The following is a 17,485-nucleotide window of genomic DNA, read 5'->3' as shown; positions in this document are numbered from 1 at the left end:
ACTTTTTGAAAATTATATACATTCAGAGAACCCAATTCCATATCAATACCTCTCAGGGTAGAAGCATCAGTTTTATTTGGGCAAGGGCAAGATTATTGCAATAACACACATCACCATGTTTACTCATCTTGTTAACGTTACCTGAAGATAAAGAATTCAAATTCTCAGGTGGATGAAGTTGAATATGGGGAAATTAAGCAGGAAAAGAGTTAGTAGCTCCACATCATGCAGGTAATTAAGATGAAAGCTGGAGAAGGAATAAAACTAATGGTTTGTTCCATGCTTAACTGCAAAACTTCTGATCTCCAAAAACGAGGGCCCTATGGATTTGAGAGGATTGAGTTACTTTCTGCAGTCCCTCCTCTCCCTGTCAGCTGTTCTTGGTAGAGGAGGTAGGGAAAGTAGTATTTGCAAGAGTACTAACAGTTGATTGCTACTTCACAGTTACTACTGTATTGGGCCATACACATCTCAGAGGAAATGACTGAGTAAAGCTTAAGCTCTACCTCTAGGTGGTCATTTGTATCTTCAGTTTCCTGACAGATGATTACACATGCACTTGGTGCCTGGAAAACGAGTACAAAGTGCCAGAAGTTTATTATTGCAGTGTCTCCAGACATCTGCATAGAACAACCACCACAAGGAATAGTCTCTTCCTCTTTCACCAAGGCTTGAAAAAAGGGCATTTGTTACTTCCATATGTGTACTTCAGAATCAGCAGGTAGACATGCAAAGAAATTCCACCACTGAACAGTTTTACCAAATATAAATTTTAATGCAGATATCCAGGACATATTTTATTCCAGGAAAACAGTTTTCAAGTTACAAGACTGAAGGCACATATCTGTGAATCCATGGTGCAAAATTTGACACTCTTGTGTAGACACCTGGGAAATTTGGTCTTCCACATCCGTAACCCCAGCTAACAATGCCAGTCAAAAACCATTTTCCATCTCCATTGTTTTGACATGACAATGGTCCACCGGAATCACCCTAAAAAGAATTGATTTTTATGTGTTTACAATATGTATCATTAAAGCTGAGACAAAATTCCACAGGAGATATTTTACCTGAGTAATTCCAACAATTATATTTTCCCATTCACATAGTTCAAACCATTAGATAGTCAACACGGTTTTTTTCCTTGAAGCTGATGGCATTGCACAGTTGTACCAAAGTTTGCTCTTTCACAGGAGAGAGGACTAGCTCTCACTCTTTAAAGACACTAATAAAAATACTACTTTTCATAGACTAGATATGAAATTCACATTTTGTTTCCTACCCTCAAACCTACAGCTAGACCCCAAATCTGCTAGTTAATATGTATGTTCTTTTATAGGTTACACACCTAACTCAAAAAAACAGTAAGCTTTAAAAAAACCCCTCAAAAATCAAATAAATAAAATAAACCACAATATTTAATAATGATATAACTTCTTTCAAGCTAAAAGTAAATGAAAACAGATTGAATCCCTTAATTGATTTGGGTTTTTATAGAATTTAAAAAAAAAAAAAAAAAAGTGTTGTCCTCTAGTAGATACAAGCCAGCATGTAATGTTTAGGGGCACATAATGTCTTTGCAATTAGAGCAGTTAAAATGAAGTCTGTTATAGGTGTCAAAGTTTTATACAGGATGACATAATTCCATAATACAGGACAAAGCAAATAGTACTCTTCCTGTATAGGATATTCTTGTGGAAATATATTGGTAGAGGTTCAGGAAAAAAAAAAAAAAAAGTGCCACCATTTGGGGAAAAGTTCTTAACCGAGTTTATACTTTCCTGATAGACTCTGCTGTACACACAACAGCTCTGAAAAAGACAGCTAGTAGCAAAGTAAACTTTACCAAAACACTGGATGCAATAAAGGACTTCCAAAACCAAAAGGTGAGTTGTTAAAATCTAAATGCTTTGCAGGAGAAGTGCCTTCCTTCTAGTCCTATATTTTTTTAGAGCTATCAAACTATTTTGCTTTAACTTTATAGGGTCTTAGGATATGCAGGTTGGAAGGGACATCAGGAGATGATCTAGTAAAGTCACCTGCTGCTCAAAGAAGGATTATTTTGAATTGCCTCACAAAATTGTTAAAGATTTAGCTTAGAAGATAATTTTTTCCTTCCTTGACAATTAAGATTTTGCATTTAAATAGTCAAGTTTCAAGTTTTTTCTTTAATTACTGAGACAAAAGAAAAGCAGAACATCAGCATTTTTCACAAAACAGAAATCCCACATTTCTATCAGCTCTAACAGTCAGACAGTCACAGATCCTTTGCCCTTACAGAAATGCAGACAAAAAAATATGTAAATTCTTCCTTTCTTTAGCTATATCTTGAGTAGCCATACAGATAACTACAGAAAAAAATTCTCCAGTTAGTGAAAATGATGCTTGATGTCAATGGTCTCGCTAATCTCTAAAAAGCAGCTGGTGCATTATACTCCCTCTGAAAGCCCTCAGACATTGCTTGTCCTGAGAGCCATTGTGGTCTCCCACTTTTTATGTAGACCAGTGAAAGTTAGAACATCTTGAAGACTCCAGATCATCTCCATCATAAAAAAAGTAACTTTACTATTATTTTAGCAGTAAATTTACTACTATTTTAGTAGTAAATATACATGATTTACATAAGTTCTATATATTATAATAAAAATATTATATATTATATAAATATAGTGTGTGTGTATATATATATAGTTGTACTACTATTCACTAGAATTAAATGCAGAATTTCATGTTTATTATCTTTCAGCATTTCCAGATCACAAATATTACGCATTTGAAATATATCTGCATCTCATCAGATAGCCCTGTAGTTCCAAGTTGGGAGGGAGGGGTCCTGAAAAGAGACAAGCTAGTTTCTGAGTTTTTTTCTTCAACTGAGAGACTGTTGTGCCAAAAATTGCCTGACTTCAACTTGTCATTGGGACTTACAAATTGATCAGTCCTTGGCCTGCAACTGAAACTTAGTGATGCTACTCATGTACAATAAAGCAGCAAAACTCTGAATACACCCAGATGACAGATTTGCTGATAGAGAACTCTTTCATTGCTGTTTTTCAGAACTGAAATGTATAGACCACAAATTGGTCTGCCAGTAAATTCTTACGTATCATCATGCAACAAAGACAAGATAAACTTTATGCAAAGTGGGCTAAGATACATACTTTGCACCCATCTCTTTTCCCAGACAGTAGTCCAGCACAAAACATCCTAGCTGTGATAATCCCGTATGTGGAATGACATAATGTTTGGTCAATAATTTCTACCTCTGCTTTCTGAAGAACTGCTGAACCTTCATCATCTGGAAAAGAGAAAGAAGGATGATTCAACAGAGCTTAACATTTTACTCATCCACTGAAATACAAAACAAGAAGTCTTCAGAAAATGTCCACAGATACTTTTGACCTCCAAGTTATTCCAGGTTCCAAATAATTAACCACAATAACACAGAAAGCCTGTTCTAAGTATCGGATATCTGTGTCCTTTAGCTGCACCAAATACAATGACATAATCACTAGGTTTGGCCAAAAAGCTTTTTCTATCACTAGGGTTGGCCAAAAACCTTTTTCTAATGCCTTTTTCAAATGTCTCAAGACTTCATAATTTGTTCTTCTCTTATTTTTAAAAGGCAACAGGATTTTACAAAGGTTTTCCAATCATCACAAGACAGAATTGCAATTAAGGCGGTATCTCTGAAGGTGTGGGATCTGAAATTAAGATGATGAGTCAGAGTTAGAGAATGCAAATTGCTCTTTTGGCAGCATAAAGAACTTGGACATATCTCAAAATGTGGTCCTCTGAAAGTTTTGGTAAAAGATCTCCTTTTTATAAGATACATACTTACAGATAAACAGAATTAAACTGGATTGTCCCCTCCTTTCAGTACAACAGCTCTAATAATATTATCATGTAATCCTCTCAAAATCTGGATATAGCCGAAGAAACCTCACAAATATATTCAAATATGCAAGTGCTGGTTTACATTGTGAAACTTTGTTTCAGGATTGGATAAAGCTGGTATGAAATAAAGTATACTTAAAGAATACTTAAAAGACTGACTTCGCAATAAAATTGTGTAAACTGATGAAGGGGAAAAGAAAACCCTTTTTTTCTTTTTGAGGCATCACATTTATCTTTCAAACAGTTAGCTTTTAAATTTCACATATGACTAACCAGTAGGCAAAAAAGGGACACCACACCACACGCCCTTACCACCGTCATTTCCCGGCAAGGTGGTTGCGCTTGGTTCACAACCATATATTGTCTCACAATTTATAGAGAGGCTGAATGTAATTTAGCAGGTGGTAATTGTCGCTGTGAACGTCAAGTCAAAATACTGGAGGTTAACTACCTGCTGCTTCCTCGCACCATACATTTGCTGCTCCTACAACCCGCCAAGAGTGGTGGGATGGCCGGGCCAGCACAGAGCCGGCAGCCCTGAGAAGGCAGGTGGGGCTGGGCCTCTGCAGGGGCTGACAAACCACCCCTGCTGGCAGACCCAGGGCTCGGTGCGGTGGCGGTTACATGATTTACGCCAAGGGAAGCCATCACACCTACTGTTACACTGGAAGGTCTTCAGAAAAGTGGCCACAAGAGGGGCAGAAGGTACCAGCTTTCGCACAAGGGAAGAGGCAGCTCAGGACAAGCCGGTGGGAGGGCTAGGCCTACCCCTGCCACGGGGCAGCCTGCCATTACAGGTGTGGCCATTTGGTCAGTGGGGTGGCCATTTTGTGAAGACACACTCCGAGGATGGAGATGGCACCTCACAGCTGGGGTCAGCGCTACAGGGCTGTTCAGCCTGCAGAGGCTGAAGGTGGGAGAGGGAGACTCACCAGTTTCATCTCCCTGCAGCAAGCAGCAAAGGGTCCATTTAGGCTTGCTAACACACCTCCAAGAGTAACAAAGCAGAAAAACAATACCATGTTATTTCGGAGTAAGTGTAGCTCTCTGCAAGTCTTAGCTAACAACACAAGTACACAGGACTTCCAGATCCACAGGAGGAACAGCCAATCTTCCTGAGTGTTTGAAGGTATGTGTACACGGGAATCCGCTTTCATAGGACAGTAAATTCAAAGCATTATGATTTTCTGCACACCTCAGCCATGCAACAAAAGTAGATGTCCTGCACACACACCCATGGCTCCAAAGGCTGCTGTTTACCTGGGAACAAAGTTAGCTCAACTGAAGCTATAAAACTCACCCGCTTCCTGCTTTTGGCCCCAACCTGTTATCCAGCACTTGTCACCACTGCGGACTTTGTGTGAAAAGGGAGGCACGCAGATCGGCTGGATGACATGGCTCATTGTATCCGGCCACGGCTTGCTCAGCTGCAGCAGCGCAATGTCGTAGTCGTAGTTCCTGCTGTTGTAGTATTCATGGACTACGATCCGTCTCACCGTAGATACAAACTTCGCACGGCCTTGCGTTTGCATCCCCAGGTGAGCACGCCATGCTCTGGGGTCAGCCAGCCTGGTTGGGGGCAAACAAACAACCATCTCTTAAAGTACCCCAAAACACCTGCTGGCAGTGGAGCAGGTGAAAGAGGAGGACGAATCCCACCTCAGTGCAGTTCAAACTCTGGAAGCTAATGGCATTTGGGGATGCTGGTGATATTTGGGACAGAGTTAGGGGGAAGACTGCTTACTTGCTCCCTTGAAAGCAGTGAGCTGCAGATACAAGCCATTCTTTCGATATCACTGATGCCCCACAGTAAGCAGCTCCCACAAAATGGAGGCTGACCTGCCAGGGCCATTCACCTTCCTCAGTGTTCGTACCTCCTACAATCCGAGAGATGGGATTGCTGCTCTTGCTGCTGCCACAACCTGCAAGGGATATTTCACATTATAATCCCCATCCCCAGTGCTCTCCTTTAATGAGACTGTTTCCCACACAGGGCATTAAAGGATCTTACCCTTTGAAATGTTTTGAAATCTATTTCCTTGCCCTACTCTTCTAATTTGGCTCTCTATTTGGCTACTCTATTCCTGAAACAAGAGGTGACATCATTAAAAAAAAAGGCACTGACCTGAGAAATTTAATAAGTTTCTTTTCCAGCTCTGCTGCAAAATTTGGCCTCTAAATATTTCTTTTGCTGGAAATGTCAAAGGATCCATTGATTTCGTAAGCGTCAGAATGAATATACAGAAATCAACAATCTCTCATCTCTTTTTAATACTGTCAGCCCTGAACTGAAAGTAGTCCATCAGGAGGGAAGGAAGCTCAGCATCATCAGGACCCTTATTTGTTGCTGAAAGAGTGGGAACAATACTAGAAATATGTTTATAGTAGCAGCCACATAGGTGGAGTTTGGTCATTTATCATTTCAGAAACCAGGTGGTCCAATCAATAATTTGCATGGAAACAACTGAAAATCTGAAAATGTTGTATATTGCTAACTCACGAGTGAAAAAGTCATGTTTCAGCACAAAAATCTGCACGCTAATTTGAAGAGCAAGGCAGATAGACCTCTCTATAGGGCCTCGTGCCCATCGTAGTGCATATGGACATAAAGCCTGGTGTTAATGCTTCTGGGCACTTTCCAGCACCCAGACAGAGTCAAAAGCAACATTATTGTTTCCAACCTCAAGTAGGCATATAGGTGAGTCTTTTAAGATGTCCTACTGGATGCAAGACAGGTGCTAGCGGATTTGATTTACACATAGTATGGCAGAAACAGCTGAGGGCCAAACAAAATACCCAAGAACATTCAGTTTAAGCAACTAATCCTAACCCCACTTTTATTGCTACTGCAGTAACAGTCATCTGCTCACTTTACAGCAAAACAAAAGCTTGTACAGAGGTTTCTTCAGGAAGATTTGAGAACCTAGATAGAACCTAGCTTGATACTATGAAATATTGGGGTCTTCACCATCCAGAAGATACAGAGAAGTGAAGTTTGTGGGTTTTATCTCATTGCAGCTGTATCAGTCCTGATATCCAAATACAGTCTGCCTCCAACAGAAACACCTGACACTGCTGCAGGCAACAAAAATGCTGCCTTACCAGCTAGCCAAGTTCACTCTGCAATTAACCCTGCTTCCCTGCTCCTTAACATAGCTATAATAAGCATTACAGCTGACTAAGACTCCCCATAAGAGTAAGATCACCCTCCCACAAGAACTTAGAGAATTCTGCAACCGGACCTGAACAAAGTGATAGCTGATCATTACCCCACTATCAGTGAGAACATGCAATAAAAACTCAGTATCTGCTGCATGAGTTGTACCCACTCCAAAGCAGAAAGAAATAAAGGGCTTTATTGTGTGAAAAGGTCAAAGTTCAAAAGATGAGCATTTGAGAGGGACTTACTGCAGCTGCTTTCATCACTTCCATCAATACAGTCCACAGTCCCATCACACTTTGCGTTTTGTTTCCTAATGCAAATGTTATTTCTGCACTTAAATGTGTGCTTTGTGCAAGGAATACCTGAAACAGTTGTGGGGAAAAAAAAAGTACTGTTGGCTCAGCTTAAGACGTGAAGACATGTCTGCACAGATAAAAGATTCATACATGTATTAATAAATGGGAGGGAACATAGTGAAAGAGCACTTTGGCTGAGATGGCTTAAGCCAATCTCTAAGTAGAATAAACTATTCAAGTAGAACTGCATCTATACTAAAGCCTGCATCAAGTTAGCTGACTCTGAACAAAGATTTCCTCCCGTCCTTTCCCATAGCACTAATGAACATGGATATAGTAGCGAAAACTTAGCTGTAGAGCAAGTGTTAGGCCAGAAAGAAAAAGCATCCAGTACTCTGGAAAGAAGCCCTCCTTTATACTTCAGTATTAAAGATGAAATGAAAGACCACAGTGAAAGCAGTCTTACTAATTGTATTCAGCTAAACTGCAACTCCCAACCTTGGCATTTTCCCATTTCCCTGTGGCTTGCAATAAATGAGGCCAATCAACCCCAATCTGTTTTTCTTGTCAACACACAGAAGTATCCTGTAACCACTTTCGCAGACTGTCTAGTCAAGCAGGTTGAAAAACATTACTTTACTCTGAGGAGGTTACTTGTAGCACTTCCCAGTTGTGCTCCCTTTCGTATGTCCTGGTGTCCATTTATTCTAAAGTTAAAGAAATGGCCAACTAAAAACTTTCATGCGCCTAATGCTAAATTTATAGCTTCCATAGCATTTTAAACACATTAACCTTATAATCCTGAAAACTGCTCCAGAGAAACTGTCATTTTTATAGTTATTTTACAGATGATAAAACAGATCTAGGAAATAATTTGCACAGATTATGCTTTAAAGAGATAAAATCTGGGATTCAGGATTTAAATCCCTAGATCCCCATCCTGCACCCACAATACTTAATTCTGTTTCAGCAAAATTCTGGCAGAAGATGTTCATGAGCTCATTAAAAAGAAAGAGTTTAAAATCCATAGTGGCTTGTCTATAAGCATATCAGAAAATTGAACAGAATTATATAGCCTGAGTTAGATTCAATAGTGTCTCTTAACTCTTTGAATACAGCATCCATATTTAAGTCAGGATTGGACAGATAATAGAAGAGAGACAAAAATTAATCACAAAAGTAGCCTTACTGTGGGTGCAGTTCTGCTCATCTTTTCCATTCTCACAATCATTTATACCATTGCAGGCAAGCAGGTTATCCTGTATGGTGAAGCTGGAGTTACAGTTCCACTCAGGGACAGCTTTAAAAACATAAGTCAAATCAGCTACAGAAGTGTGCTTGTAATGCTACCACTCCTCTTCTGACTATGCTCGGGTACCACTTTCATACCTCCACCATATGGTACAAGGATGAGTATGAATGCCACATTATGCACAGAGAAAATAAAGGACAAAGGAGTTCAGTGACCTATCCCAGTTCACACCCTGCACCCAGTGGAGTGGCCCAAGTTCTAACTCTCTTTCACAGGGGACATTTATTATCACTCTCACCTACTCTATGCACCCTAATTGGTCATTCCCCCATGAAAATAAAATAGTTCATGTCAAAATAGAACAGAACTTTACCAGCATTTATCACAAGGGAAAACTAAAATATAGCCTATTATGGCTATTTTGCACATCTTTCTTCCTTCCTCATGCTTTCCAGTACTATATCTTCTTCATTCTTAATTTTGTCCCTTGTTAACTATCAATTAAGCACTCAACAGACTGACTGGTAGTCTGTACCTGGAGATAGAAAAGAAGCTGGAAACATCTTTCCCACCCCCCCACCCCCAAAAAAAATTTCACCTTGTTTCAGCTGCCTTCTAAGACTAGAGAATACATTCATTGAGTTTTCCAGTCAAGATCTCTAGTAAGTGAATACAAACCACAAAAGAGTTCATCACTTTCATCGAAGCAGTTGTTTATCCCATCGCAGCGCTGCATCTGCTCGATGCAGAAGCCAGTAGAACACTTGAAATGTCCAGGTGGACATGCTGCAGGTAAAAAAAAGCAACTTAAAATTTCCTTTTCCGAGATATTGCCAGCTCATTTCAATTTACAGTCACTCAGCTGTTCCAAAGAATGACAAAGTTGATCTGAATTTAATAGTTTGTATGCATTGCAGCACTTAAATTCAGATGTTTAAAACTGGGATTTAAAAAAGAAGAAAAAACATCTCTAAAGTTCCAATTCAGCTGTTACTGCAATATGTACTGCAGCTCTACACTAGGACTGGATCAAATCAGCCAGTGTTTTATGGTGCAACACAAGACAGCTCAGAATAGCATCTTCTTTTAAAGGACAGTCTTGCTTTCGATGACCAAAATTTGCAGCACTTTGCAACTTTGGTTAGTAACCTGTATTGAGGTGACTTATGACTTACATAAATGTTTGCCTTTTACAATAAAATCATGAAGTTACCATCTTTTTACTTACTCCACATATATGCAATGCATAAAATGGCTCTAATGTGACAAGTAACCATGACTCAAAACCATTGCTTCTCTACTACTTTAACAACATGAATATGTAAGATTAACACAGGGGAAAAAGTATCAGTAAATAGTTGTATGTTCCAGGACTTGGAAAAACGCACAGTCAGTAGGCTGTGTTATCAACGTTTTGAGATGTTTTTCAGCTCAGATTTCTACTTGCATTTAAATTGATGGAAACACTGGAATAGGCAGTTGGTTATTTGGTACTCTCTCTTCTTTGTAGTAATAGAAACATTGCAAACAAAACGTTGGGGATGAAACCAAGCAGGAACAGAATACTTCAGCTGACTGCACTGGGGCCATAGCCATGCAGGAAGCTTTAAGGACTGTGCAGAAGACAGCAGACTGTGTGCATACAGGAAACCAGAGCATGCTGCACATGCCCACAAACCTTGGCTGCACAGCCTTGATGAGCTAGAAAAGGCTCTTTGTTTGCTAGTTTCCTAACTTGACAAGATTAGAAAAGAAGATAAACAAAAACCCAACAGAGAATTTCCTGCATAAATCTAATTAAGTCTTACTGGACCTGAAAAATGCTGCTTCATGGGTCTGAAATGCAAAGATGTGTTGAAAAAGATAAAATCCATCTTACGCTGGCTGATGTTATAGCTGCCATACTCCACCAGAAGTGGCTTCTCCGAGACCTTCGAGCTGCACTGAAGCTCAATGTTGACAGCAGAACTTGCAATGTGGAAGACTGTTTGGTGATCAACATAGTAACCGCAGTACCTAAAAGTGTTCAGTGGAATTCTAAAGCAGCCTCCACATCAAAATTGCCTTACATATAATTTAAATGTCAACATCACTGAAATTCAGCAATACAGTCAGCTGCCATACTTTAATTAAGAACCAAAATCTGAAACAGTACGCAAATTGCCCAAAATGCTGGACATAGTCCTTCACGGCCACACACATGCAAGCAGGATGTTTTGCCAGAAAGTCTAGAAGAACAGAAATGTAATGAGGAAATTTATCAAGACAAACATGGGTACTTTTGTCATCATTTCTGATACCTGTTTTCAAAAGATTTGGATTTTTGGGAAGACTTAAGTAAATTTGGTAGGAGAGGAAATGTCAGCACAGTGCTCTGATCTTGAGGATTGCCCTTAAAGAAGGGTGCATAAAGGCACTGTGATAAAATTGATCCAACTAATTTGGAGGTAGAAGGGAACAGATTTAGGGAAACTGAAAATATTTCTAAGTAGTCACCCAGCCTTCATCCACCATTAATATTCTGGAATTTTACCTTTGAAAGTCATGTCTTCAAATAACTAGTCTAGATGAAAAAAAATCCCTTGGGTGCACATCTTTGGCAAAGAGCTCCTGGGACTTCTGCCTAGGTGCCACTTAACACAGAGAAACCTGAATGCTCCCTGATTCAAGCAAACATTTAATCCATACATTGCTAATGCATTTCTATTGCTCCTTTCATCAAAGATGCTGCAACTGGAATTTAGATGCTACTCTAGCTGGGAAAAAACCAAACCAAACCAAAAACCTCTTTAACAGGGAAAGGTTGCTGGATCGTGCTTTAAAAATTGGAGACAATTTTAAATGTAGTAAAGCAGTGAACATTGACAGTACAGGTTGTTCTAGAAGTAGAAATAAGTATCCTCTCCTTGGTTCCACTAAAATGTCCCAAAAATGCAGCGCTTATGAGAAAAACATCTGGCTTTAAGACTCCTGCCAAGAAAAGTACTTATCAGTCTAAAAGACTAAGGAGAGTTAACTGTCAAAAAAAAAAAAAAAAAGAAAAAAAATATCTCAAGGCTAAGAGTGAAGTCATATTCTCACTCATTTTAGTGTCTCTGCCATCAATGTTCCCAACCTAAAACAGCCTGCCAAAGTGCACAGCGAAATGTCACCTAACCATCTGATTCCCCTCAATTAGCCCACAGACAGTTTTTACATTTTTCCTTCTGTCAATGACTTAGACAACTTCCCTCCAACAAACCTTAGCACTATTAAAAAACCCCTGCAGGCTGCATTGACCACTTCTCAGCCACATAAAACCACCTTATCTCACCAGAAGTAGAGGAAACTCCGGCACATCTGCGGAAGAGCCAAGACAGCTACATCAAGGAAGCTATTCCCTGCACACAGTGAGAAATGCCATATGCTTGTGGGATTTGTAAGACTGAGCTACAGATCGTTCAGAGCCTTCTACTGGCATTTTTCTAGCCATTTCTCCAGGTCCAGGGTAAATGGAGGTCGCAAGTCACCATCTGTAGCTCTACCATTGCTACAGAGAGAAAATAATTAAGGGGATCCAGTCCCATATGTTGAAGCAGGGAGTGAGATACCTTTCCAGGGGATGAGCAGATACATGCATTCTGTAGCAGAGACAACGGGATGTCGCACCAACAGTTTTAACCAAAATAAAACACTGGCAACCTCTTTGTTCACATAAACCTCTAACCTTCTGCTCACAGAGACTTGATATTTCTGCCTATAAGAATTTCAGCAAAAGCAGTTCATCAGCTGTAACTCCTCTAACTAGGCAGAGGAACATTTGCACGTCCACTGGAAGAATGAGAAGGAAGAACTGCATAGTTGCATTCAGTGTCTTTTGTTAGCTAAAGTTGCCCTTAGATGTTTGAAGGAACCCTACCTGCACCATCTTCACAGTAGCAGTCTTTATTTACCAAGATCAGCCTCCTGAAGCTTCTGAACCCATTTCACTTTAGAGAGCAGAATATGCATGCTGTAAGCTTCAATTGCAGGAAGCTGAAAAGGTGGGGGTCCCCTCCCCCCCATCACATTAACCATTAAAATATGGCGGGGGGGGGGGAGACGACACGGGACAGACCACACACCAAATATCAAAGTGTTTCGTGCTTTAAATGATATTTTTTTCCATGGAAAGTAGACATAGAACAGAAATTCTTAGAGGTTCAAAAGCCTTGTTTTCAGTGAAGATGCTTTCAAAGGAAAACTTGTCTTGGTCTACTTATATCATCAGCAACTTGCAACAGAAATCAGGAGCATGCATTCCTGTGCAGTACTTCAAAAGTAACCCCGAGTGCATTTCTAAGGGTCACACTCTGACATTTGATTCTGTGGAATGTGTAACTGGTAGGCTTATTTAAAAGCTGCTCTTTCATATAGAGAATTCTTACAATTCGAACCCATCACTGGTTTTTTTTTCCAGCTTTTGCTTTTATTTGATTCATATCTCAGCCATCCCTAATATCTCGAAACTTTCCAATTGTGTCATAAAAAGAACACCAAAAAACTCCACAAACACACCAAATCTTGTCTGTTTTGACTGGTGTTTTTATGTGCCCATCTAGTCCAGCAACCAATTCCCATCAAGGCGCAATTTTAGGAGCTTCTGATGAATTGAATTTTCTCTGTATATGTACAACATGGTATCAAAGAACAGAGAAACTTTTTTCTCCTCTCTGTAATTTTTTCAGTTAGACTTTTAAAGGCCTGACTGACTTTGCTTAGTTTCAGTAACGAGTTCAGAAATTCAGTTGCAAGTCTGATCTTACTGAGGTTTCCATTTGAACAAAGTGTTAAAAAAAATCCAAATTTCCAACATCCCAAATCTAACCTTGCCTCATCACCCAGTGATTGAAAGATGATTTTAAAAATTGAGGAAAAAAATAGGTGGACAATGTGCATGGGACAGCAGCAGTATTTTAATTAAAAAATAACAGCAATATTTTAATAAAAACCACTTAAATACAGTGATACCTTGGCAGCCAACCTGTGCGGTTTCTCTTTCAAGAGCCAGTGACTGGAATGTGGAAGAAGTTACTCTTCTGTTCCCAATAATCTCATTGTAATAGCTTTCACTGAGGAGTTAATTAGGTTTGGTGTCCTTGTGAGCAATCATAGAATTAAGTTACACTTAAAAGCGTTTTAACAGACCTTGGTCAATGATCCCAGAAATCCCAGAATTATTTTAGCGTTCACAAGACATCTGCCTTCACGCAACTCTTCCCATTTCTTTCTCTCCAGAGAATATCAAAGGCTCTTTTTTTCATCTGTCTGATACTTTTCAATAGAATTTTTTTAATACGTATATATATTTTACAAAGATTCGGTTACATCATCAGTCAAAGTGAAAGAATGGTAAGAGACACCAGTGAAGTGTTTGTGGGAACTCTGAGTGAGCTGCAGTGGTGATAGGAAGGTTTATTTTGGTAACAGTTTAATAACCCATGCAAAAGTACTTACATGCGTTCATTAATTTTCCACCATCCTCGCTCACAGCCTTTAATATTCTTCTCACTGATGGTATAATTATGAAACTTCAGAGCTATACCAAGGCTCCTCTGTGGAGTCTGTTGTGAACAAGAAAGACAGTGCAAGCAGTCTTCTTTTTTCTTTTGTGGACATAGTACAGCAGTCTTTAGGCTTATCTCAGCAGTTACAGTGCTTGGCAATACCACGCTCTGGGAGCTGCGCTGACTTTGCCATCTCAACAGCCAGCACCTGAGACACCTGCCAGCTATTCAGTCTTGAGTAAAAGCAAAGGTTGGCAAAGCCCCACCACAGCTGCAGGCTTTCTTCCCCTCTAGCCAACAGTGCTTTCATCTTCAAAAAGCCACTGGCCATAGAAAGCAGCTTTTGTATCAAGATCAAAGCACTCAAACACATCCAAATTTACCTGTGGAGGGACACACAGCCCCAGTGGATTGTTAGCTAAGATACTGCACTGAATACCTGTGTCACCTCTGTAATGTTAGGAGTCATTTCTACCATAATATTGTAGTCTTCTGCTAGCACCTGCTCAGCCAAGCACTCTTTAACATTGTACAAAAGATTTTTAATCCTGGCAGTATCATGGGGTCCATAATTAATTTGAATTTCCTTTATTAAAAGGAACTGAACCTTTTTGCAAGACACAGCAATGTTCTTTTAAAAACAAGGGCTGGTTCAGGACAAGAATCCAGAAATGGAGGTTTTTCTCCTTCTCTCTTACAGAAAACATGATTTAGGAAATGAGGGAAGTTTCAGCATTGAACTACGGGGAAATTAAGCTGTTTTGAGAAATAAGTCTTGGGGGTTGCCTATGTTAAGCATCCAGGAACTTTTCCCTCAGAAGTCCAGGGTGAATTGAAGACCTGAAATTTCATTAGAAAGTGATTGCCTTAGCTTTTGAGAAAAGGAAGGGGCAGAGGCCATAGGTCATGGCTAGCTGGACTCCATTCAGACTGGTGTGGTTCAACATGGGCAACCACTAGCTTAACGAAGCATGAGTAGCATAAGCAGAAAGATGGGTAAACAGTGGACTGCATCATATCCATTGCCATATTCTTTAGAGAGGAAAACACTGAAGGGCAAACCATAAGTCAAAGATCATATTTTAGCAGCATCAATAGGGAACCACTAATGTCATCAACCAAGGCGTGACAAAACTATTTTAGATCAATGTAAACTTTTGGTCATTTGCTTTCAGGAAAATACCTGAAAAGATACAGAAAAAGGATACAAAGAAAAAACAGTCTGTGGGATTCTGATGGTAGGACAGACCATCTTAGAAGACAAAAATTCAATTTATTAAGCATAACAAAATAGACTGAAAAGAGATATCAGAGAAGCAGCAGTAATAGATAGGTTAGAGGAGTCTTTTATACATACTTTTTTTCCAAATTTTTGGGGGTGGGAAGAGGGGAATTAAAAACAGTAAAGTCTTCCATTCTCTGGCATGAAATAATTCTGCAGGCTAAACATCAAAACTTACCTCAGCTTCTCACCTTTATAATAGGACAGCTTAGGAACTATGTTCTCTTCATTACGAGTAAGTGCACAGGAAAAAAAAAAAAAAAAAACAACACAAAAAAACCCCCAATACAGAAAACCTGAGCACAGCCAGCTATTCAGCTATATTATTTCTATAAACTGCCACAGCTGTAAGGATGCAGGTTACTCCCTACACAATTGTTTCTGCTATACTTGCAGGTTCTGTGTGCCCAAAACACACAACAGTGCCCAAGAGATTCATGTTACCTGGAAGTTCCACGCACAAAGACATTTTGGAGGGTAATAGCTTGGGTAATAGGGACTTGTGATTCTCCCTTCATAGCCAATTTTCTCTTTTGTCACTATTGCTTCTCCACACCCTAGCGGAAAAAAGGAGGCAAAAGTTGGTAAGCCTTAGTATTCTTCCAGCAAAGCTATTCAGTGGGCTAAGCATTCAAATTTATCAGAAGTCTTCCACTGAAAAACAGGGCAGCTTAGGAACTGTGTTTATCTGGGTTCAGGTTGTAAAAAGATACCCTTCCCAATAATGCAGACAGATGAGGAATGTAAAAGTCTAGGAATGCTTGCTGGACTCTGCAGAACCAGGAGAAAACATTGTGAAGTTTTATATCGGTTATTTCAGTGAAGGCAGTTCTGCAAATAAGTCTCAGTGAACAATGTTGCACATGAATACATCCACGCTGCAGTGATACATGAGGACTTCTAGTCTTAAAATGCAGCCAGTTAGAAGAGAAATGGACAACGTGCTAATCTAACCAGCTTCCTGGAAACCAAAACTTTCTGTTATGACTGCTCAATAGATTTAGAGAGTTCATTAAAAACAAAAATACACACGCAAAAACCAACAAGAAAACCCAGCCCTGAATTTAAACCAACCAACCAAAAATAACAGCCCTGAATTTAAAGTTACTTATGATGGAGAATTCATCACATGCTTTTATGATGGTATTTTAATGCTTAATTACTCTCAACATGGAAAGCATGCAGCATTTTTCTGAGCAGTTTGGATTTCCTTGTATTGGGCTGTGTTAGATTCTTCTCCTTGTGCTACTAGCATGATGTTCTTTGTGCTATTTGTGATTATGATCTAGCCCCTTCTTAAAGATTAAAGCAATAAAAAACAGATGATAGATTTGACGCACATAACTCCTTTGCGCCAATGAGGAGGCAGGGATCGATAGAAAATGCAGAAAAAAGCTACTGAAGTTTTATTTTCTGAAAGCAGTTTTTAGTGCTGAACTCCTTCCACCTTTAACATCACCACCGAGTCCCAAACCAGGAGAGAGGCCAGAGCAGTGCTACACCTGGAATAACAACTCCATCTACTGGCACATCGCAGTCCTGACCGAATGAATTCAGTCAGTGCTGGTTTCAGCCTTCTGCCTTCATATTTCACTTCAAAACAGCTAATCTGCACAGATTAAATTATGAGGAAAACAGAAACCCAGTAATGCAAAGGAGATGAGGGCGAGAGACAGGCATGTAGAAAAAAAGAAACTGAGATACAAGAGTCATTTAGCCATTGTCAGGAACACGACAGCCACTTTGGGATCTTAGAAACAGTACAATAAACACGTTTCCAAACACAGAACAAACCTACTTTCTTGTGTAATGACCTCAAAATAGCCATGGAATTCCTTCCGTTCCTTTATTTGTGCTGCCTTAAACATTACCAGCATGAGATTATTTGTGGACACAAGTGACACCAGTGAATTGGCTGGTTCACAAGCTCTGAGGGAGAAGAAAGGAGAAAGCATATGAGAGTATTCAATAGAAAACAAACAACAAAAACCAAAACTAAACCCCAACACATGGCTCTCATTCTGTATAAATTTTCCACCGGTGTAGAGCTTACCAACTTCAAAAACCTAG

General features: G+C 39.6%; 1 protein-coding gene across 1 annotated transcript in view; it reads right to left on the bottom strand.

Moving 5' to 3' along the window:
• Positions 1-822: 822 nt before the first annotated feature.
• The window catches only part of TMPRSS7 (transmembrane serine protease 7), a 31,569-nt gene continuing 14,906 nt past the window's right edge, over positions 823-17,485 (bottom strand). The window contains exons 8-18 of the mRNA XM_074816826.1: positions 17,214-17,344; positions 15,860-15,972; positions 14,084-14,190; positions 10,488-10,624; positions 9,287-9,394; positions 8,546-8,656; positions 7,306-7,422; positions 5,642-5,819; positions 5,198-5,466; positions 3,162-3,298; positions 823-993 (exon numbers count right to left, since the gene is read on the bottom strand). Of these exons, the coding sequence (XP_074672927.1) occupies positions 823-993; positions 3,162-3,298; positions 5,198-5,466; positions 5,642-5,819; positions 7,306-7,422; positions 8,546-8,656; positions 9,287-9,394; positions 10,488-10,624; positions 14,084-14,190; positions 15,860-15,972; positions 17,214-17,344 (1,579 nt within the window). The remainder of the gene's footprint in view (positions 994-3,161; positions 3,299-5,197; positions 5,467-5,641; positions 5,820-7,305; positions 7,423-8,545; positions 8,657-9,286; positions 9,395-10,487; positions 10,625-14,083; positions 14,191-15,859; positions 15,973-17,213; positions 17,345-17,485) is intronic.

Source organism: Strix aluco, chromosome 2 (genome assembly GCF_031877795.1).
Source record: "Strix aluco isolate bStrAlu1 chromosome 2, bStrAlu1.hap1, whole genome shotgun sequence".
NCBI lineage: Eukaryota > Metazoa > Chordata > Aves > Strigiformes > Strigidae > Strix > Strix aluco.
The sequence above is the reverse complement of the archived record's forward strand: the minus strand, read 5'-3'. Positions and strand labels throughout refer to the sequence as shown.